At 28.5% G+C, this 24148-nt stretch overlaps 1 protein-coding gene across 9 annotated transcripts in view; it reads left to right on the top strand.

Moving 5' to 3' along the window:
• LOC107438159 (cyclic AMP-dependent transcription factor ATF-1) overlaps nt 1-23929 on the top strand; it is a 49755-nt gene extending 25826 nt beyond the window's left edge. For 6 of the 9 annotated variants that reach the window (XM_071177871.2, XM_087157791.1, XM_043044972.3 and 3 more), the window contains 7 exons: nt 8445-8630; nt 11387-11551; nt 12993-13085; nt 14924-15212; nt 17605-17736; nt 20854-21019; nt 23433-23929. In XM_071177871.2, the coding sequence (XP_071033972.2) occupies nt 8451-8630; nt 11387-11551; nt 12993-13085; nt 14924-15212; nt 17605-17736; nt 20854-21019; nt 23433-23577 (1170 nt within the window). In that variant the 5' untranslated portion in view covers nt 8445-8450 and the 3' untranslated portion in view covers nt 23578-23929. The remainder of the gene's footprint in view (nt 1-8444; nt 8631-11386; nt 11552-12992; nt 13086-14923; nt 15213-17604; nt 17737-20853; nt 21020-23432) is intronic. The other 3 variants (XM_043044979.3, XM_071177872.2, XM_087157793.1) reach the window with 1 other exon arrangement.
• The last annotated feature ends 219 nt before the right edge of the window (nt 23930-24148 follow it).

Here is a 24148-nt window from a genome sequence, read left to right as displayed (position 1 = left end):
TATTTAAATATCTAACTATATATTATCTCTTTTTGTGTTCAGATAAGTTACAATTTCTATTAATACGGGATGGAAGTAGAATTAGTAATTCCGCGAGTCCTAATCTTATCTCTTACCATCCGGCTTTCTGCCTCTACCGTAGACCTCAATATGTATTTCCGTCTCATAAAAAATAATTAGCTTATTAATTACTACTTATTAATTGAACTTACTAAGCATAAAGTTTTTATTTTATAAATTGTGCATGTTCATTAAAAAAAGTTTTTTTTTTTTTTTTTTTTTTATTCTTATTGGCGAGAAACATCTTGACTGTATGGCCTATTTATAGGAGTAAACTTTCGTAGTATAAAAAATTTTTAACAAAATTTTTTTTAAGTTTTTAAAGACTATATCTTTTGCAATGATTTAAAAATGCTCTTAATTACGTTGGTGCAAAGTCAAAATTAAGATCCCTGTCCAAATATTTTAGTTGAAACGGTCTGTCATAGAAATGTGAAAATTAGACCGAAAGTTTTTCCAGTAATTAGTGCCATCTGTCGATGAACTAGAAATCTAACTTGAATGCTGTGTGAGATTATTCTAATTTTATTGGTAGAACGCAGTGTACCTTACAGCTCTATCTTTTAGCGTTTTAATTTAATTGTTCGAGTTAGAATTTTTTTTTTTTTTTTTTTTGCAATTTGTTTGAAAAAATATATTTGGTTGGATGCATTTATTATATTTTATAGTTTAATGTGTTTAAATAGGACTGGACAAAGACCGCGCACTGACTCATAATAATAAATGACGATAACGCGTGTTTAAATTAACAAAGCAAACTGTGCTAGAAACTATGTCTGCCATAAAGATGTACAAATAAAGATTGTTAAGGGATGACCTGGTCGTAGACCATCAAAGATTGTGCATCCCGTGTTTATTTAAAAAAATAAAATGTAAGCCTAATGGGATTTAATGGCGCAAGAAACATCTAGAAATTAATAAGCAAGGGTGAAGATCATAGCATGGACAAAAACTTACCAATTTCAAATTTGTTTTAAAAAAAGTTCAAAAGATATGTTCAAAATGAGGTTTATTACTTATAATTTACTTTCATTTTAATTAAAATTCGATCTTTTATCTTTATTTTAAACTTTTTCTTTCATTATACATAATTGACCTAACTGCTTAAAAAAATATCATTTTTCTCTTTTCACTTATTCCTTTTCTATTTTAGTAATACATGAACGTATTACCTTTTTTTTACTGTAATATTTATGAGAAAAATTTTAGTAATTGCATTATGCTAATACTATTATTTTGCTATTTTCTATTGCTGTGATATGGTTTTTTATGAATATAAAATTTATTTTTTAATCGACCAGCCAGTGATTTAATTCGTGCGGATGATTTTTGGAGGTACTGGTTAACTCTGCCTCTACCACTGAACTGAAACTAAAATTATTATTATTGGAGTAATTCTTTTTTCCTTCCTTATCATTATTAGTTGCGAACTCTACTTTGTTATTAGGAAAAAGTGAGGCAATAGGAAACTTTGACAATAATTCTTTTAATTTAGCTTCACAATGATTGAGTGAAATTTTCAGCTATACTGTCTGTTTCAATGAAAAAAAAACAATATTTTTTTTAAAATAGACAGTATTATTAAAATAAGATGAATCTGTGTAGTCAGTCATTTTCCTCATAATAAACATTTTAATCTCTAACATTTTTGTTATGACGCATATTTAAATAAATCCCTCTGTAAATACGATCTTGGTGTCGTTTTACCATTTTGTAACATATAAATGATATATTGTTGTAAGTTGCACTGCATAAACTAGGAGCACAGAAAATGTTGCAGCAGTTTCCTATTAATTATTCTGAAGGAAGAGAAATTGGACATACAGGAAATTCATTTCAATTCAAAAGGTCGTATTTATGAACCAAAATCGTTAGAATATTTTATTAAAAATATTTTAATGATTATTTTACAAAATTTCTTGCAATTCATTGCCCGCACTTTTTTTCTTGAAGAGAGGCCACGGGGGATAAAAGAATGTCCTCACGGCCCGCATTGATTTCATTATTAATCGATGAAATAAGAACAATATCAATATGTGTTTTTAAAAAATTAAAGACTAAGTGTATGTTTATATATATATATATATCAGTGTTCTCTCTAAGCGTTTTTTGAAAGGCGGCACGCCCTGCTTGCCTTTTTATCTCAATGAATGCGCCCTTTTTGTAAAAGTAAGCCGCCCTTAATAACACTGCCTTTACATTCATATTCCGTTTTGAAAAAAAAAAAAAAAAATAACTTCACTGTTTAAATAATAGTTACACACTAATAAAATTATCTGTTTTTATAGGTTTAATTCTGATTACGATTACAAATATTTACTTTATTAGGATTATTTTTAACTTGTTAAATTTTTATAGATACCTTTTTTCAGGTGGTAAATACTTTTTTTTTTTAAATGCATCTTTTAATGTTAATTTTCTCATTATTTTCAGTTTAAATTATAGAAAAAAGCTTTCAAGTTGGTATAATCATTTCTTGTTAGTTTATCTATTTATTTATTTATTTGAAATAAAAAATATGCACAGAGATTGCCTTTTAACAGGTCTATAATTATTTTTATAAACTACTATTTTTTTTATCTTATTTTGATAATGAGGGAGAATTACTTTTTGAAATATACACATAAAATATTATACGAGGGTAATTTAAAAATTTTTGCTTATTAAATTCAGTTGTTGCATAATATAACACAATTTGATGCATTTTTACGGTGTTATGTGAGTCCCCTTTCATAGCGTCTTTCTCTGGGAGAAAGCACCCTGCCCTTTTTTATATTCCTAAGGAGAACTCTGTGAGTATATATATAATGTATATATATGCACACATGGTAGGCGGCAGAATTTAATTCTTCAATCAGCAGTGCTATCTGTAAAAATTCAAATTTGTCTGCTACTTCAACGAAATTATGCGAAGATTATTATTTTAAAAAATATGTTTAGTTTAATCAACAAATGGTTAATATAATAAAGTTACACGCAAACAGTCTATGTTGTATAATTTGAATTTCATATAATAATACTTTAGCTTTGCCGAAAAGAAAAAAAGAAGAATAAAAAGACAGACTCGTATACTAAGCCCAACAAAGAAATCAGAACGAAAAGATGAACTTGCAAATGATAATATTAATATAAAATCTTTTCATCGACATACCATAACATTTCAGATATTTTGTAGACAAATGAAACAATAATCACAAAAATGATCATTGGCTATTTATAATTTAAAAATAAAAAAAAAAGCAAAAACTATTCCTTAGTTTTCATAAATGAAGATAGAAAAATCTTTTCTTTTTATTTTATCTATAATTTTTGGTTGTTCTTTTTTTTTTTTTTATCAATATGAGGTAGAAAATAATCTGCAGCGCCCGCTGCCGTGTTAGAAACGCATTAAAATAAAAAAATATTAACTTTCTCTATTGAAAAATTAATTTTATCAATATTAAAATCTATATTATATTTAAATCTTTTTGCATTTTTGTTCCTGTAAATTAATTTTTGAGCTGCATTTATTTTAAACTTGTGTATGGCTAAAAATATTTATTTTGAAAAAAAATTAAAATGTAACAAGATTTAAATCTCTTTACACTTTGAATTAGTACCTCTACATTGCGGATTTTTAATATTTTTTTTTTATTAATTTATTGAAGTTAGTTTGAAAGACGGTTATAAATTTTTTAAGCATGTAATGTCATTTTTAGTCATAATTAATAATACTTATTCTTGTTCGAAAAACTGGGGGTAGTGCATTGATTATTCATAGGTCGAAAGTTATGCACTGTTATTCTATAATAAATTTTAAAGGCAAACTGTTTATCTAAGTTTGTTGTGTATAAAATAATAGCAAATATAAATTCTTTGTATTCTTTACGAAAAGTATGTTTGAAATTATTTTAAATCTACAAAATTGCTTTGCTTTTATCTTAATTAACAGAACAAGCTCCCATTATATTAATTTCCCTAAATTTCTTAAAACAATATTTCTGTTAGAACCACTCCTTTATCATTCTTTTCCTCTTGATGACGCAGGCAGTGACGCGATCACCAAATAAGGAAAATCACATGACCAAAATATGACGTCAGTCCTGTCGGCGTGGTTCTCTGGGCTGTGACTCAAACTCAACTTCCTACCTCTTCCTGCTAGATCCGTTTTTAATACGTTGGCTGAATAAACATTTATTGAAAATGAATAAAAATGAAAAATAAAGAGAGAAAATCATGGTTTTTTATGAAGTATCGAAAACTAAACAAAAAGAAAAAATTCTTTTCAAAACTCTAAATTTTACTTCCTTAGATGTAATAAATATTTTAAAACTGATTTCTAAAAAATAAATCAGAAGATTCTTGTTTTAGCTACCTTATTGGCTTATTAGTGGATATCACAAAATCGAAATCTTTCAAATTGTTTTTAAAACAAGTAAAAATATAAAGTAAAAATATTTTTTGCGAGTGAGCCACTGTCCTTCCGTAAGATTTTTTTTTTTTTTCAATAGAAAATTTGTCCTTGCAATTTAGTATCTAACTTTAGCCTTACTCTTGACTCCTCTTCCCTATTAATAGTAACAGAAGCAATTCACAACCGATTTTTTAAGTTGAGAAGTAACAAATATTCGGTATTCGGCCTTTTTGCCGAATATTTTATTGAACGAATATTTGACCAAGGGTTCGGCCAGATATGCGGCAAAGTAGTTTTTTTTTAAGAATTTGTATACATTTAATAAATAATTTAAAATCGTATATTTTACTATGCATTCACATTATTAGAAATAGTTTTTATACATACATGCTGTTCTAAAACTTATTAGTTTATGTTCTGTAAAGCAAAATTTGAAGAATTGGAACAAGATTTCTTTGTACTGATCTTTGTTTCATTGTCATATTTTTCCATTCGGGTAAAACAGATAGCCAATGACTTAAAAAACTGTGATTCTCAAAGTTAGTTATGTTTTTGAACTAAGAAAAAAAAAAATTCTGTTTCACTTTTGCTTTCTAACTTTTCTTTTCATTCGCGATTTTTAAATGACACAGAATTTTTTAAGAGCGTTTCTAATGAACATTATTCTTTTATGGACACTTTTTTCTAAAAATGATTTTTGTTTTAGTTCCAATTTTACTTTTTCTTTTAAATTTTTTTTATAGAGGTTTTTATTATGACACAGCAATTAAGATGGTTTCTATTAGACTATTATTTTTTCTTCACTTTTTCTTGAAAATATAATTAGTGGAAAACTGAGATCTTTAGCTTTAAATTTTCTTTCAAAAATTAAGATCGATTTTTATTTTGTCTGATTTGCTTTTGCTTCTAATTTTTTATGATAGCGCGGCATTTTTAAGATCTTTTATGATAAACTATCTCTCTTTTAACGTTTTATGGTTGATTTTTTTTTTCCTCAGAAAATATTATTTTTACCGTTAATGTTTTGTTTTTTGAATTAAGAGGAAAAGTTTTTTTTTTTTCAATAGCTGTGAGTCAGCTATTTTATTTATCTTTAAATATTTCTATTGTAGTTTTTCTCTTTTTCCCATACCAATAATATAGCTAAGTTTTGATTATTTTTCAATGATGACTAAATTTATTTATATAAAAAATATTCATTGATAATTTTTAAAAGAACAAATGTTGCTTTCGACTGTCGAACATTCGGTATTCGGCCGATTTTTTTGGTCGAATATTCGGTATTCGGCCAACACTATTCGTTGCATCCCTATTTTCAAGTGCTTATGTAATAATTCATCTCTTTATTGGAAAATTTAAACTGAATGTGTACTTATTTATCCAGCTAGGGAAATTGCACTATACCATGCAAATTCATGTTAAATTACGTAAGTTCTAAACAGTTACCAAGTTAATATATATATATATATATATATTTTTTTTATCTATTTAAATTAGTTCTAAAAAGGAGATGGAAAGAAATATTGGAACAAACAAAATTTGAAGGAACGACAATAAATCACAGACGGAAAATAAAGTTTTTGAACACTTATGCCAAAAAATGTATCAATGTATTTCTAACTTGTGACAGTTATTTAGGTTGTTATATGCAATAATAGCACAAAATTTCATAATCTTGGCTTAAATATTTATGAAAAATATTGACATTTTTGTAAAAAAGAAGAAGAAAAATGATAATAAAAATAATAAACTTTCAGAGCAATTTAAAATTAATTACAAATATTTTGCTTTAAAATTTTTAAAATAAATTATTGAAAACTGTGATATATATAAGTAATTAAAGTAGTTCTTTTATACTGCGCATGCACCATAAAAAAATAAAGTAATTTTTTTTCCATAATTTTGTAGTGAATGGTATTTAGCAACAAGTGAAAAAATTCCGATTTGAATTTCTAAAAATTTAAAAAGCTGCAAGCAATTTTCTAAAAGAAAGCTAAAAATGATAAGGGGATTTCTACAAATATTATTTTGTATCGTAAGACAAAATTTATAAACAAATGATAATACCTCAAAATAAACATTCATGCACCAAAGTATGATTTAATAAGGAAAGAAAAGAAACTTTTGTGGGGATGATCCCTAACAATGCCGTTATCTTTTTTAATAAATCTTGTTTTATAGTATAAAATAAATTATGTGAAAAACCCCTTATCATTTTGAGCTTTTTTTTTAAAAAAAAAATTACAAAAACTGCTTAGAAAATTGCTTGAAACTTAATAAATTTTTAAGATATTCAAGTCAAAATTTTTTTTATTATTATTAGTTGTTAATACGATTCTCTACGAAATTACGACAAAATATCTTTTAGTTTTCCTCGCGTATGAGCAGTATAAAATATCTACTTTAATTGCTCATATCTTGCGTAGTTTTAAACTACTTTTTCGCAAATTTTTAGGCAATAATTTTGTAATTAATTTAAAATTGCTCCAAAAATATCAGCTTTTTATAAAAATGTCCGTAACTCCATAAATATTTAAGCTAAGTTTACGAATTTTGTGCAATTGTTGCATGTAATAACCAAAATAGCTATGACAAGTTGCAAATTAATTGCTAAATTTTTTTTTTTTTTTGTCGTACGCTGATCAAAAATACTTTTTTCCCCCGTTTTTAATTTATTGTCATTTTAATTTATTCAAACCCTTTAAAAATTTTAACCATCATTGTATATAAAGGAGAAATCTCTTAATCGAAACATTATTAAATTTATAAAATGATTCTCTAAATAATTTTTGAGGAAGATAGATTATAGAGAAAAATAATGTTAAGTTTTATTTACTATGCACAAGCTGCAAATTCATAGAACCCATAAAATAAATTAAAAATCCGAAAAAAAACGTGGGGAAAAAATGTACAAATTTTTTAAAAATGGGAAAAATTATTAATAAAAATTACTTTAAAAAATATTTTAAATTTTTTAAAAGAAATAATAAAATTAAAAAGCCAGAAAATGAAATAAAGGAAAATATATAATCTCGACTTCAGTTTATATATATATAATATACACAAGAAGGATAAAAAGAAAGAAAATTACTAAGTTTAATTTACTGTGCACAAGCTGCACCTATATAGAACTCATAAAATAAGTTAAAAATATAGAGAAAACATGGAAAATAATAAAAATTAATGAAAATAGACAAAAACAATATTTTTTTTTAATTGCATTATTTTGTTTTCTGATTTTTAATTATATATTTTTCTTTTAAAATATTTTTTTTTAAGTATTTTTTAATTTTTTTTTCTTTTCTTTATTATTTTCCACATTTTCACTCAACATAAATATCTATATATATTGAAAGTTATAGTATATTAGCTTTTTCAAATACCAAAAATAAATCTTTTCTATATTTACATCCCAGAATATTTGCTGTTACATGTAACCATAGAACCTTATGACTGTATAAAATTATTAGATTTAATAATTTTGATAGTTTTCCGCATTTTAAAATTTAAGTTTGGCAAATTTTAATATTGCGCTTTTATGTTTACCCAATTGTTTCAGAAATAATTGTTTATACAATTTAAAATGGCTATTATAATCATACAAAACAATTGCAATTATCTATTTGTCAAGGAAACAAAAAACGACAAATTCTCTAAGACAATGTCGTACTTTTTTTGTTTAAAAAAAAAAGTTGAGCTAGGCATAAACAAAACAGTTAAATACTTGTATTTTATATTAGGAATTAGTCAATTGTTTATAACAGTCAATTTAATTAAGACCTCTTGTTTCTTGAACAATAAACATTTATGAATATTGCACTGTGCTCTAGTTTTTCCTGTATATCCTGTCTTTTGGGTTTTTTACATGATACACTTTTATTTTATGTGCAAAAAAAATATCACCCCTTCATTTGCCTGCTATAATTGAAAAAAAAAAATTCTTTTGCTTGATCATCGCTTTGAAGCTTCTCTCCCTCTATCTTTTCTGCAGCATGCTATGGAGACGTTGGTGGCCGACCAAAGTGCCACGGTTGAGACATCACAAGCGGACCAATCCTCCAATGTAGGCAGTGGCACCGTTGGCCAGAATGACGGTGGAAACCGGACATCCGGCACAACAGCTCAGGTGAGGGCCAACGGAACTGTGGTTCTTGCTGCCCCTGCACAGGTCAAGCATGTGGGTATTCCATTTTTGCTAACTTGCCTGCTTTCTTTCCTCTTTTGCCCTTTCTGCTTTTTGTGTCATTGCTTTTCTGTTTCTCTTGCATGCTTGTTTGACATTTAGTTAAATAATGAGCCATTAAAGTTCTGTAATGTATACAAAGGCAATTTTGTGTTTTCGTGTGAATAAATGAAGTCAAGTGTGGCTAAAAAATTTTATGTGCTTTCTTGACTTGTCCTGCTATCCGGTATTGCCTCTTTTATGGCAAAAAATAAATGAAAAGTAAAAAGAGTATACATTGAGGCAAAGCTTCAAGCGGGCAGTCATCAGGTGTTATAGTGGTTAATTCTCAATTATATCTTGAAAAGATAGGGTGTGACCAGATTGACTAACTTTGATTTTTAAAAAATTATTATGCACCCTAATTTGTTGCCTCTCAATGGTTAATCATGGTATATTACATTTATGCTTCTTATTTTTTGATTTGTGACATGTTGTGTCTAGTTAATGAGAAGATGTTTTTAAAAAAACTAAATTCAGCGGCGCGACAGCCCATAGAGGGCCAAGGCCTACTGTGCCCATCTCAGTTTTCTTAACCTTTGGGCTCTGGGGTGCAGGAGCAAATGTTTCGGTGAGTTGGTCAGCCGAACCCTGAAACCCCCAGTGTTTAGCTCCCAAGCATGCTTGGTACTCATTTATCGACCCATTGAAGGGATGAAAGGCTGAGTCAACCTTGCCCGGCCCGAGGATCGAACCAGGGATCTGTGGCACGACAGTGCGAAGCGCTACCGCTCAGCCACCGCGCGTTGAAGATGTTTTAAGATAGTCTTAATTTTTCATTATGAAACACAAAATTGTCTTTAATTTTGGATTAAGACTGTTTTGAGACTCTGTGGTAGTATAAAATAATGCTTTTCAGCAAAATAATATGCTATTTTTATAACTGCTGTGCATTTGTAACAGTTATTCTTGACAATCAGTTAGGTATTGTTGTGTTTTGCCCACTTTCCTATGCTTATTATCAAACTAATGTAAAATGTCACTCATTATGAGAAAGCAATAGTTTTGGACTATAGTTCATTCTGAGTAATAGGTTATGATGGCTTAGCCATTCCTGGAGAAAAAGTAAAGCACTTAAAATCAATACTTTTAAAAATTTTATGGGATCTCGGGCCAGAGGAAAACCTCCAACTAGATGGCTAGACAACATTGTAAAAGACCTAGGGGTCTTGAAAGTAATAAATTGGAGAAGAGTCACCACCGAGGACAGGAAATGTTGAAAATTGCGTGTAGTTGCTGTTACTAAAGCTTGTAAAGGGCTGCTGTGTTCATGAAGGAAAAAAAGGATATTTTTATGGAAATGAAAAATGCTTAAGATATATTTTTTTCTTTATTAAAAATTTTCTTTGTGGCTTTATTTGGGAACATGAAAATATGCAAAAATTGAGAATTATTCTTTGTTTTAATGATTTTTTATTGGGTGTAAAAATCTTGCCAAATTAGCAATTTTTTTTGAAAACATTTTTAAAAAAATTACAAATATTTAAGCTATTTGTCCATTTTGAAGTTCAAACAATTGTTTTCAACAGAATATAGTGCCTAGTTGAAATAAAAGCTTCACTTTGTTTTTAAGGTTTGTCCTTTTTTATTATTATTTTTCTTGGCTTGTTGAAGAAATTTTTTTTTTAAACACTCTTTACCCCCGTTTTAACTAAATTAGGCTTATAAATTATTTCTACAATTATGACTAATTTTATTCTTATTATTTTGTTAAAATAATTAAATGTACTAAATTGTTATAAATCTTTGACCAGCAATTTAATTCAAATATAATTTAATCTAACCTACCTTAGCATTTTATGCAGCGGATTATAAAATAATAAATTCTTTTGCATGTACAGTAGTGTCAAATTGGTTTAATGTAAAGTATTGTTATTACATGTCTGAGATTTGATTACAGCTAATAGGTATTAGATCTTAGCCTGACCTCTTAATTCCATAAAGGTTTACACTAACTTGAAATGGTTTTATGTATTAAGGACTTGATTATTATGTATTCAAAGTTATTTTTCTTATTGAATGTTTTTATTTTGAACAAACAAACAGGAAGAGGTCCAATGATCAGCGCCTTATGATGGGCATTGCCCTATTTTTAGTACGATGGATCCTCTGTGAATATTGCTCAATCCTTTTATTTCGAATTATTTTTAGATTTATGTTTTATTTTTCAAACTTAGTCAAAGAACCTTTTATCTATATACTTTTTTTTACTTTTACCAATATTCACAACACAAATTGGATTAGATTAAAGCATGGTATTAAGATCATAGCATCAAAAAAGTTTAAAATTTATGCGAAAAACATATTTATAGTAAGTAATTAATCTGCATGCCTTAAGTGGGTCCATCAAGTGGAACAACAAAGGTTGCAACTTCAAATCTAGAATTAGAATCACTTAAACTGTGATTATTCAGATTGATGTGTAATAAAATAAAATATATCTCATAAGTCTTTGTGAGGGATAAATAATTTTACAGCTATATAGTTTGTAGATTGTGTCAAATTTTAAAGCTTAGCATACCACATTTTTTATTTAGCTTGCAAAATTAATATATTAATCATTTCAATGTGATCATGTTCTTCTGAAAATGCTTTGCTTATTAATTCCTGTTATATATTAAGTCGTTATTTTAATTGATTTTATATATATATATTATGAAGATATCTCATTTTTATTCCATGATGCTAATATGTACTTCTATTTTTTCTAGCAAAATACGCAGGCTATAGCTGTCCCCCAGGCAGGTGGAGGTGTTTCCATTGTCCATGTTGCCCTTCAGAACCAACCTGTCCATGTGCAGTCAGTGATTCAACCTGGTCCTAACCAACAATCTGTGATACAAGCCCCGGGTGGAACAACTCTTCAGTCCGTTCAGGTATAGTAGCAGGGGTCAATCTTGAAAATGTTTGAAACAGTTGCATTTTATGGCATACAAAATGAAATTCTGAACCTAAAAACATAAGTACCCCTCTTCAGTCTTGAGGACTGAAATCAGTCTTAAGAAAAGTAAGCAATGGAATGATTTTCTGTCCCCCATTAAATGTTTATTTTTAATTTGTTCTCCAAATTAAGTTTTCATTTGCAAGTTTAACTTTTTCTTTAAAAATGCAATAATAATTGAAATAAATTATTGCTATTTATGAAAATGTTTTTTTCTTTTCTTTTTATAATTATTGCAAAATGATTAAGTAATAATGTCGCTATACTAAAAGAAAACACAAATATTTTTAATTCTAAATAGAAAAAACTTCTTTGAAAAAAATGCGCTAAAAAGCAGCAGATCTTCAACAAAACCCCTTTGACGTTTTAAAATATTTAGAAAACACCTAAAGCTAGAAATTTAATCAATTTAAATTTTTCAAGTAAGAAAAAGCGCAAAATGCAGCAAAAACCAAATTTGAAAATTACAATACTACTAAAAGAAAACACAAATATTTTTAATTCTAAATTGAAAAGACTTCTTTGAAAAAAATGTGCTAAAAAGCAGCAGATCTCCAACAAAATCCCTTAGTAATAATGTCACATCGCAATGAAAGAATGGGATTGATTGACTTTCAACATATGCTTGTCTAAACAAAATATTGTTGAATCTAAATCTGCTTGAGTTTGTATTTTTTCCCCAACATTTTGAGACAGTGGGCAAAGTTAAATTTAAATTTTTTTTAAAAAAATATCAAATTTATTGATCTAAGACAAAGCATTAATGATGAAGTGTAAAATGAGTAAAAATATGCACGGCTCCAAGAAAAAAAATTGTAGTGGGCTTTAGCAATTGATGTAAAAAAAATAATATTTTTTATTTAAGAAAAAAATAATCTATTTTTGCTATAATAGTGGGCCATTCTCATGGAAAGTGAGCTATATATTTCTGAACAATTCAAAATAGCTTGACACTGTGTTAGTTGGTCAAAAAGCAAGTTCAGTCTTGAAATGCATTTTACTTTTTAAATAAATAAAAAATTAGTTATATTGTTGACGCTACAATTGAGTATTTAAATACTTCCATCTTCCTCTAGTCAACAGGTTATCTTTTCTTACATTTTCAAGTTTTTAAAATTAAAAATTTATGTAAAACATAAAAAAATCATAATCTTGTATAAATATGCTAGTTGACTAATAAAAAGCAAATCAAAGGTTAACATAAACATTTTATTATTGGATTATACTGTACAAACAGTATATTGATATTTTAGTTCTGTTAGTCTGTTTTGCCCTAACAGTATTATATTAACTCTTTTTTTATTATAAACTATTATTGTTAAGACAGTTTCTTTGAATTTTCATGTGCTTAATTAATTATTATTTTCAATTTTTAGCTACCAAAAAATGTCATTTTACTCAATAAATTGACTGGAACTGGATCAGTGATACACAGTACTGACGGTGATGCTAGTGTTCATCCTGTACAGGTAATATCCTATATTATCACGGTTAGAGACAAACAGAATTTTAGTTTTTGGAATCTCATTGCTATCAATCTAGTTTGAATTAATCAGTATACAATTTAAAGTAATATAATTGGAATAAAAGAAATGTCATTACGTTTAGTGTGGTCCGAAAGAATACAAGAATTTTTTTATTTTTTTCTTAATTGCAGTAGAAAGAGAAAGTGTAGGGCCAGGCTTTAAAATATTGTTATGGCCAGAGGCTAACGTTTTCTCAACAAAATTATGGTAATCAGATTTGTTGAGAAATACTGATCTGCCCACCTTTATCAGCTTTGGTAATGAAAATATCACAATTATACTTGGCTGCTACAGAAATAAGTATTTTTAAAGCTGAGGAAAATTTCAGTTTCCTGAGTAGCTAAATTTTCAGTACACAAAAAAAGCAACTATTAATCAGATCTTTATGTTCCAGGACTCAACCTTATCCTGTAACTATATTACATTTAATTAAAAAGCAATGTTATGCAGAGAAATTTTTGTTTAAACTAGTTCAATGTTACTTGACAATTAAGGAGTTGTCCATGAACTCATGTGTTTGGCTGTATCAGGGCTCGAAAAACAGTATGTCCGCCCGTCCTCGGCGGTCAAAAATTCCCCGCGGACAACGAATTTCTCGAATCCGACGTCCGCCTGTTTTCCCGTTAATGCTCGTGATACATTTTCAATTTTTGTTATCTTACAAAACTCTAGTGCCTCACTTCTAAAATGACCCTCTAATCTAGAAATCTCGTTACTTCTTTCGTCAGACCAAATGCGCATGCTCACATAGTCGGTAAACAGAAGAAAAGTTGCTCTGTGCATGTGCATTTGGACATCTAACGAAGGAATTAACAATTCCTTCAAATTATTTTTACAATATTTTTAAAAAAAATTTTAAATCATTTTTAAGTAATTTTATATTGTTACTAGTTCAATTCCTCTGATCACGTACTGCCCAGCTTTTGACGTCTGTGTTAAAAAAAACACATTACGTACTGGTCATAAACAAGAAGCGTTAAACGCAATTATGAACATCTACCTAAATGGAAAACCCCTTTCAGATTTCTGTGCAGAAATCTCTGTAAATCATTGGCTTGATTGCGGACTGGCAAACGTCATATTTGATTAATTTCAAAAACGCAGTAAAATCGAATAAATTGACATTCCAGATAACTTGACCTTTGTCATTTAAATTATTTCTTAAAAGAAATAAATTATTTCATAAAAGAAATACTAGGTTACTATTAGTAACCTAGTACATCTTTTATTACTGTATAATGTAATCCTAGTGTTTGTAATTGTCTACTAATTCATTGTGCAATTATATAAATGTTTGCAACAAATAAGAGAAAATTATATTTTTACTTATTTAGAAGCGACGGGTTAGTTTCAAAGGTTAATATTGTTGGACTAGCCGTTCTCGGGGACGGGTAAAATTTCTGAGTTTTTTCGAGCCCTGGGCTGTATATTGTAAGTTTTTGATATAATTGTGAGATGGTAGTTCTTATTTCAGTAGAAAATTTTATACTTAATGATATTTATCTCTTATGTTTCATACTCTAGCTGCATGTTCGCATTTTTTTAAATTAGAATACTTATCCATGTTAATTAGTACTAGATCTAATGTAGATAATATTCAATGCTTTTTCCTGATAATTGGATATAGTATATAGCATCATGTGTTATTCAGTTATGTTAAAAAGTTAATTTGTTATTTTTGAGAAAAGAATAACATGGAGTATAGTCTTTTTTAGCCTTCTGTATTTTTTTCTTCCTTTTATTTAGTAATTTATTCACATTTGAGTTAAATTTTTTTATAGTTAATAACAACTGCAAAGGATGAGGATGGTGGCACCGTTACTTTAGTATCCTCTGAAGATCCAAAGAAAAGACGTGAAATTCTTGCCCGAAGACCCTCCTACCGCAAAATCTTAAACGAGCTTTCTGCGACAGAAGCTCATGGAGCAACCCTAACAGGTGCACCTACTGCTGTACTAAAAGAAGAATCCTCAGACCACACTATGACAGACTCTAGTCAAGAACAGGACAGTGGTGCTAGTACAATCACTGTTGGTGGCACACAGTACTCCACAACAGGATTGCTTAAAGGTACTATAAGTTGTATTGACTCTGTAATCGTAACTTTCTAATTTCTTGTGTGTTAACTATATAAATGACTTTTTTTGCACATGTATGTATGCCATCTGACTGCCGAAAGGTGAACTTTCTAAACGTTGTCAAGGGTTAGAGATTGTAGATTTTTGTTTAAGAAGCCTTTTAATATAGATTTTTATAATTGATTTGTGATTAAAAAGTATATTAGCAGAGAGGTTTAACCCATTTCTGAATTGTGTTGACACAACATCAGGGTTGCAAAAACCCGGGTTTTTGTAAAAAAAAAAAAAAAATTAAACCAACCCAGGTGGGTTTTATTGGGCTTTTCTGGGTTTTTCATGTTTTTATGGGGGGGGGGCTTTTTCAAAAGAGAGGGCAGGGATAAGTACCTTATTTTAAAAAAGCTTATTTTAATATTAATAATTAAGTTTAATTTTATAAATTGACTTCATATAGATAATTAATACAAATAAATTGATGTGAAAGTCTGAAAAAAGTTTCTTCTGATATCACAATACAAAATGTTATATGTACTCACATACATCACACATTTGAAACTTATTTTAACACAGGTTTACTTTTTATTTATATTTTAATCTTAAAAAATGTTTGAGGAAAATTTTTTATTTGCATAGAAAGCGAATCAATGGCCATACAGTCAAATCTAGCCAGCAAGGTGACTCTTCAGTCTCCAACACAATTAGTTTCTTCACTGTAGGTTAATTTTTTTTAGGCTAGACTACATATATATTTCAATAGAATAGCTCTTTAATATAACAGAGGATGAAAAAAGAAATCAATCTTAGAAAAACCCACTTTAGGGTGGGTTTTTCAGAGTGGATTTTACCCAGTAAAACCTGGGCGGGTTTTATTGGGCAGGTGGGTTTTTTGCAACCCTGCACAACATCTAAAAAATATCATTCTTACAATAAATTTATTGATGCACTAAGAAAAAATGTAAACTTTTTTTTTTCACTAATTTAACTTTTACTATTATTCAGAATACAAAACTGAAGTATTGTGTATAGTAATTTGAAATTACATATATTGAAGTAATAATTCACTACAAACACTAACTAGACACCTTCACCGTAAACAAAATTCAGATAATGAAATGATTACAGGTTATTGAGTTTTTTTTTTTTCCTTTGACATTAGGAATCTTCATCCGATTTCCATTTTTAATGTGATGAGCTATTTTTTAAAACTGAAAATAAAACACTGATACACTTATATGTTTTGATCTGATCATTTAATAATGTGCAATACACAAATTTTATATAATTTCTATGTTTTTTTTTTTTTTTTTTCATTTAACATATTTAAAATTTCTAATTGTCTGAGTCTGATATAATATCACAAAGCTCTTAATTTTCGCTTTTCGAAAATGAGATTTTTTTCTTCACCATATCAATTTTCGCAATATATTAAGCAAAAGCGTGGTTTTCACATTGTTTTATTAAACTTTTTCGCGATTCATTCATACATGATGCATTTTGTCGTACCTTCGGTTCATAGCATATGAAAACACCTATCATTTTGCATGTTTTATGAAATACTTGCAGGTCCGCATGTACATATACTGAGCTGGGTTTGGTAAGATTCTTGCACTCTCATGAGCAACTCTGCTGCATTTTGCAAGATATTCTTAATTTCAGGTTTCATTTCTCACCCTCATAAATAGAGCTGAAAAATCTCTCAATCTTTTTATGGTGGCTAATGTAATAAAGAAAAAAAAATTCTTTATCAGAAACAAGTTATTTTATCATGATCCTAAAAAGTGTTTGAAATCTATTTTTCATTTTGTTAATGTATATAGTGCTTAAAAAGTACTTAAAAGTTGCTTATTTTTTGTTGAAAGATTTGGCTACGCACCTGTATCAGTTTGGTACAGTACAGAGCAAGGAAAAGTGAATTATTTGAAATCAATTTGGAAAAATTAAAGAATTTACTAAAACATGCAAAAAGGTTTGAAAAATGAATTGCTTTGAGTTTAAGGTAGTATCTAAAAGTCCAATAATTTTTTTCCCAAACAAGTATTCTTGCAATAATTTTATTTTTCTAAAATATGTCTTTTCAACCTTAATGGCATGTTTGAGTTTTTTGTTATCTATTTAATGCATACGAATGAAACTTAAAATAAAACAGAAAATATTTTTCTTGAGTGTTTGCGACCACCCTGTATATCTAGATTTGATAATTATTAGATTTGTGGATTATCTTTAAATAATTTATTATTTAAATTTGCGGTGAAATTTTTATTTGATTATGAAATTTTGTCTCAATTTCCAACTGATGAGAAATTTAGTTTTTTTTTTTTTTTTTTTTTCCCCTTTTACAAATTTTTGTATACTTTTATTAATGTTAAGATAACATTTATTTTCAGCCATCCAATTAGCTACCGCTACACAAGATAGTGGAATACAAGGCTTGCAAACGCTAACTATGACAAATACTGGAAGTGGAAGTGCTATTGTACAGTATACTCAAGGGCAAGATGGACAGTTTTTTGTTCCAGGTACTTATTTTATTAATCTTTGATATTATTTGTTATTGTTTATTGTCATTAAATAACCATGTATTATATTTTACACAAAGTACTAATTATGAATTTGTTATTATCACTGCAATTTTTTGTTTTGAAAAAATGAATATTTCTGTTAAACTTTGTAATGAAATGATTTATATTGTATGAAAATAATTTTATTGTGATAGTTTTATTTAAAGATAATATTTTTATTGCGTCAAATTTTATAATAAGATATTATTGTATGATAATTATGTCGAATGAAAACATATAATTTATTTAGAATCTTTATTAAAATGTTCAATATAGAGAAAGAAGTGTATAAGTATTATAGTGTGTAATATCAGTATTCAGGATTTATAAAACTTACTATGCCTATAAAGCTGTAAAGATCACTAAAAATTGGTAGGTGAAAGACAAAGATGCAGAAAATTCTCAAAACCTTATCTTTTTTATTGAACACAATTCTTGATTTGAAATTTCCTCCTAAATTATGGCGAATTTTTTTTCTTCTATTTCAGCAATAATATCTTTTTCCAAACGTATTTAGAATTTAAACTTTGTATTGTTTATTTTTTGAACAAAGAAGAAAATTTTCTATGATTTTAAACAATTCTAGAATAAACTTGCGTATGTATAAAAAGTAATAGAAATCTAAGTGTATTCAGAAAGTAATCATTTATAATTTTCAAAATGACAATTTTTTGTACAAAAACAAATTGCAGCTGATTCAATTTTACTTGTTTAGGCCAAAAACTTCCCCAGGACCATTCAAATTTTCCCTGAAACCTCGTTCAGGTGATCGGACATATTTTACACCCCTGGTGAAAATATTCATTAGGTGCATAGCTATTTTAATGATATCCTTCCTTCCTCAATGGCACGACAGCCCTGGGTGGGCCCTGGCCTTCTCAATCAACTTCCTCCAGGCCTGCCTCCGCCTGGCAGTTATCTTCAATGATATAGATTAGCATTATCATAAATGCCAAAATCAAATTTTGATCTTAAGTTATATTTAGCTTTAATTTTTTAAGAAATTTACAACTAACTGTTTTAAAAGTAGGAAAAAGACATTAGTATAAAATATTGAACCGTTTATTTATATCTACGCCCGGTGACTGAGCGGTAGCGCTGTCGTGCCACAGGTCCCTGGTTCGATCCTCGGGCCAGGCAAGGTTGACTCAGCCTTTCATCCCTTCAGTGGGTCGATAAATGAGTACCAAGCATACTTGGGAACTAAACACTGGGGGTTCCGCGTTCGGCTGACCTCCGGAACATCTACTCCTGCACCCTATAGCCCAAGGTCAAGAAAACTGAGATGAGCACAGTAGACCTTGGCCCTCTATGAGCTGTCGCGCCACTGAATTTAGTTTAGTTTTATTTATATCTAGGGAGAATATTTTGCTTCTCTATATCCTTATTGTTACTGTTATTCATGCGTCTTCTTATCATAGCTTTATTAATTATTTTTAACATTTTATAATTTTCAATTATTTATTATTATTGAAGTCTTTCTTGTGTATGTCTAAGAATGCTAAAAAATAATGACATTTCTGAATTTTTATTAATAACTAAGCAAATGTTTGAGTCAAATAAAACTTTAAATCTGTTGATTAAAAAAGAATAAGGTCTGGGAATTTGAATTTTTAAACAATTTAATCTTTGGCTAATTTATTTTATATTTGCTTCCTTTTTAATTGTTCTTTTATAGAAAATTTTTAGTACATTTATATTAATATTTTATGAGGTAAGCACTATATTTACATGCTTTGATAATTGATAAAATTTAAATCTCTTAACTGACAAAGATTAGGATTAGATGCTGACAATAAGGAATTTACTAAGTTGCTTACTAAGGGATCTGTCCCTAATTTACTTTTGTTGAGTTACATTAGTAAATGTTCTTATTTTTAATTATGTTAATTAGGTGTTTTGTATTTAAATTCCCATTTTTATATTTTATGTATTTTCTTTCTGTTTTTTAAAAGATTATATTTATTTTATTATCTAAAATGTTAAAAAAGAAGGATTAGAATCATATAGATTAATTTCTTAGCCTCTTTTTAAAAAACAATGAATAAGTAATAACAGCGCATTTGTAAAAGCTGGGATAGGCTTGCCTTTTCCCTGGGTCTAGAAAAAAAGTCTAGAAAATAAGTCTAGAAAAAAAAAATTATGAGACTAAATTTTATCAATTAATCTCTTTTTCTATTTGTTCTTAAAATTAAAATGTCCTTTCCTTAAAAAAATATTAATTTTGTACAAACATTTTCTATTATTTTTCTAGTTAATTTTATACAAATATTACATTTTAATGAAAACTGTTATTTTTCATAATTATTGCTAAGTGATCCAGTAATGATGTCGCTCTGCAATGAAAGAATGAGGTTTATTGAACTTTACTGCCTGCTTGTTTAAAGAAAAATTTGTTCTATTATTGTATCTAAATTTCTTTAAGTTTTCATTTTTACCTTACGTTTTGAAATGCTGAACAAAGTTAAGATTATTTATTTTTTTAAATGTATAGAGATAGGACAAGGAATAAATAATGATGAAAGGGAAGAAAAGTAAATATGAATAACTTCATAAAAAATTTGTGGTTTATTATCCAATGATTGGTGCAAAAAGATCTACAAGGTTAACTAATATTTTTATCTTGTTTGCTGTGAAAAAATAAATTAAGAAAATGAAAGGAAAATTTCTGAGAATTCTGAAAATTCTGGTAAACAGCGCTAGATCGTATTAGTTGGTAAAAAATAAGTTCTGTCTTGAAATTTTTTTTAGAGAGGCACCAAGGTCCTTGTCTTAAAAAGTGACAGAAATTATATACTGATCGATTATTATGCTCTATAATGGATACAAATAAATATTTGACCAGAAAAAAATATGCTTCTCTTTTTACTAACAATAGGTGTTGTTATTTTGTGCTAATTTTTCTTTCTTTATAGTTTGATAAAATTTGTTAATTCTCAGATTGTCAGTTAGGCTGAAGAAAATAGAATAAATATTTGAGATAATTTATATAAAAACACTAATCTGTCCTACATTATAGATTAGTTTTTATGATTGACAATTATCTGATGTTATATACTTTTTCCTTCAAATTAGTGACAGTATCTGCTGCCGATCTTCAGGCATATCAAATAAGGACTGGAGCTTCACCGACTTCTGGTCTCACACAGAACGTGGTTTCCAACATTCAGACCATTCAGAATCCCCAACAATTAGCTGAAGAAGCATCTCGAAAACGTGAACTCCGACTTTTAAAAAACAGGTAAATGAATTATCATAAAACTAGTTTTTCTTATTTGAATTACAAATCTTCAGTCTTATAAAAGTATTAATTTTGGAAGAGGTGACTTTAATATACAAAGTTAAATTACACTAATTTTTTACAAGGTAAACTCCAACTCAGACACGAATTTAATTTATAAAACAAATTTTGTAACATGTGAAAGTTAAAATATATTTAAGGGGCATTTCATAAATTTTTTAAAGCAGCATATTTTGTAGCCTGTAATTACAGACACTACACATTACACTTTTAAGTAATAAAATGTAAGAAACTGTTTATGACTATATATCTGTGCATTGTGTGGAATGTAATCAATAAATGTTAATTGTTTGATATTAAAATTGCAATAACCTGATATAATAATAAAAAATGTGATTTAAAATATGCTTTTATTTAATGTATTTGTATTCTAATTATAGTAACAGAGTAACTAATTAACTAATACTAGGCTCATACATTAGTGACAAATAAGAGAAAATATTTAAAAAGTAACTTTACATTATATCGAATGGGCTACGAAAATCTGAAACAAGCCAAATTATAAGTTAACACTTTAGAGAAACAGTCTGTTGATACTGAAGATTGGGATAGTGGACAATCTACGGTTATAATTTAGTGTCTCTGTTATATTTTTGTTTATTTTGGTACTATTATATCAAGTAAAACTAGTTTACTTATAGCATGTAGGAATGAAATACTTCTCTGAATGTACAATACTTCTCTGTACAAGTTTTTGCTTCATTTCAGTAATAAGTTTTGTATAAAGATAAGATTGCCGAAAGTTTATTTTTCGTGCTCCAAAACTTTTTTCATTCTGTGCATTTTTGTAGAGACGTAAGATTTTCTATACAGTTTCAAATTTTTGCTGTGTGTCTGCACACTGAAATTTAGAAATGTGTCCGTAAGAAAAATGAAATTGAGTGGTTAAGAATTGCCTCAGAGAAATTTGAATTGTTAGCATTGGATTCAACATAAAGTGTTATTTCAATCATAACTTAAATTTTAACCTTTTTTTAGGACTTTACTTATTTTACTTACTCTTCTTTGGTTCTTATATATTTTACAGCTCTGTGATAAAATAAATGACTTACTTATATCTCTTGTGCTTTTGAACACCTAAATTTAGAATTGTGAAGTTAAGAAAAATATGTAAACTGTTTGCAATTTCAAATTAATATCAAAATATATATATTTATAATTTTGTACAGAGAAAAGTTATATGGACTATTTATTCAATACTTTGGTCTTCATAAAAGTATACAAAGATTGACTATCCATTGAATGAGTGAAGTAAGGTCGGATTCAAAAGCCCGGACAAACCCCTTCTTCCTGTATGTACTTTCACAGTTCCAGGGATTGGTGAACATTAGGGATCAGGGGGCTAACCCTCTTAGTTTCTTAATATTCAGGGGATAGAGCATGAACCGGGTTCGAATCCGGCTTGCACCGACCACAGTGCTGATGTGAAATATCCTCAGTGGTAGACGAATCATGGGTTGGTCCCCTTGCTGTCAGGTTAACCGTGGGAGGTTCTCGTTGTCTTCCACTCCATGTAACGCAAATGCGGGTTAGCTCCATCAAAAAGTCCTCCACAAAGGCAAAATTTCTCTCAATACTCATTCCAGGAGTTCCCTTGTCTTCTGGATTGGGTTCAAAACTACAGGGCTATGGAGTTGAACATTAGTAGTCGTAAAACCCATAAAATTGGGTCGGCTGTTCAACGACGGTTATAAAATTTTAAAAAAAGCCCCCAGTTAGGTGACCCTGGTTCGTATAAAAGCGATGGCTGGCCAATAATAATGCCACACCCTTCTTGTACGCACCACAGTGCCGGTGTAGATATTCCTCCTGCCAACTACTAAGCTTTTTGCAAAATATTTTATTGAATGGCAGATATTTAAAAACCAAAGCTTTCCGACTACCTCACCATGAATGAATAAAAAATAATACATTAAAACATACTCTACCACTTTAATAAATTTTTACAAAATGCATAGAAAGTTGGCAGCTCTGATCATGGGTTAGCATCCCTTTGCAGTCTAGCTAATCATAAAAGGTTTCCGTGGTTTTCCTCTCCATGTAACAAAAATTTTGGTTAGTTCCATCAAAAAGTGTGACAAGAAGGCCAAATTTTTCCAATACTTGATCCAGGAGTTCCCTTGTCTTCTGAATGGTGTTCAGAATTACAAGGTTGCAAGCTTGAACATTGGTAGTTGTAAGCTCAAAATTGGGTTGGCTGTTCAACAATGGTTATAAAATAAAATAGCTCATAAACTAGTGCTGAATTATTTCTTTTTAATGAGGTACCCAATATAAACATGCTCTTTAGATTTTTCTTGAGTCTTTTTGGATTTTATTTTAGTTACTTAATGTGGTTTTGTTGTTTCTATAGAGAGGCAGCTAAAGAATGTCGAAGGAAGAAAAAAGAGTACATCAAATGTTTAGAAAACAGAGTTGCTGTGCTGGAAAATCAAAATAAAGCTTTGATTGAAGAATTAAAATCCTTAAAAGAACTCTATTGTCAAAAGACTGATTGATAAATGGAACTGGAACAATCTTGAAAGTTCATGCCTTTTTCTGAACTGCTCCTTGTGCATTAGCCTATTTAAAGGAGTGGTTTGTATAACACTTTTAACCATCGACCCGCATGTGTGTTGATAAAGTCTGAGGAATTATTTTTGCACTGTGCCAAAAAGAAGATATTTTCCAAAGAAATCATGAAGAATGTTCCATTTATTTACTTTATAAACACTTTTTGAAGACTAGGGAAATGACTGATGACACTTTTGTTTTGCTTTCTCAAGACGTATACTTGCAATGTATTTGTGGATTATTATTTTAAGTCTGAACTAAGAGTGTATTTTATTTGTATAAATGATTTTTTTTTCATTATTGCATCATTCGATAGTTGGATAAGTGAAAAATTAAAATGTTTTTTTTTCTTTCTTTTGGACAAAAATAAAAAATGTGTGCTTGTTTTGATATTTCATAAATGTTTGTTGTTAAATAGTGTATAATTTTATTATTACCTCGAAAAAAAAAATTTTCTTCTTTTTTAAATAAATGTTTACATAATGTATTTACATTTTGCACAATTTTTATGTTAAT

Source organism: Parasteatoda tepidariorum, chromosome 2, assembly GCF_982258835.1.
Source record: "Parasteatoda tepidariorum strain Cologne lab strain chromosome 2, Ptep-v5.0, whole genome shotgun sequence".
Taxonomy (NCBI): Eukaryota; Metazoa; Arthropoda; class Arachnida; order Araneae; family Theridiidae; genus Parasteatoda; species Parasteatoda tepidariorum.
The sequence above is the reverse complement of the archived record's forward strand: the minus strand, read 5'-3'. Positions and strand labels throughout refer to the sequence as shown.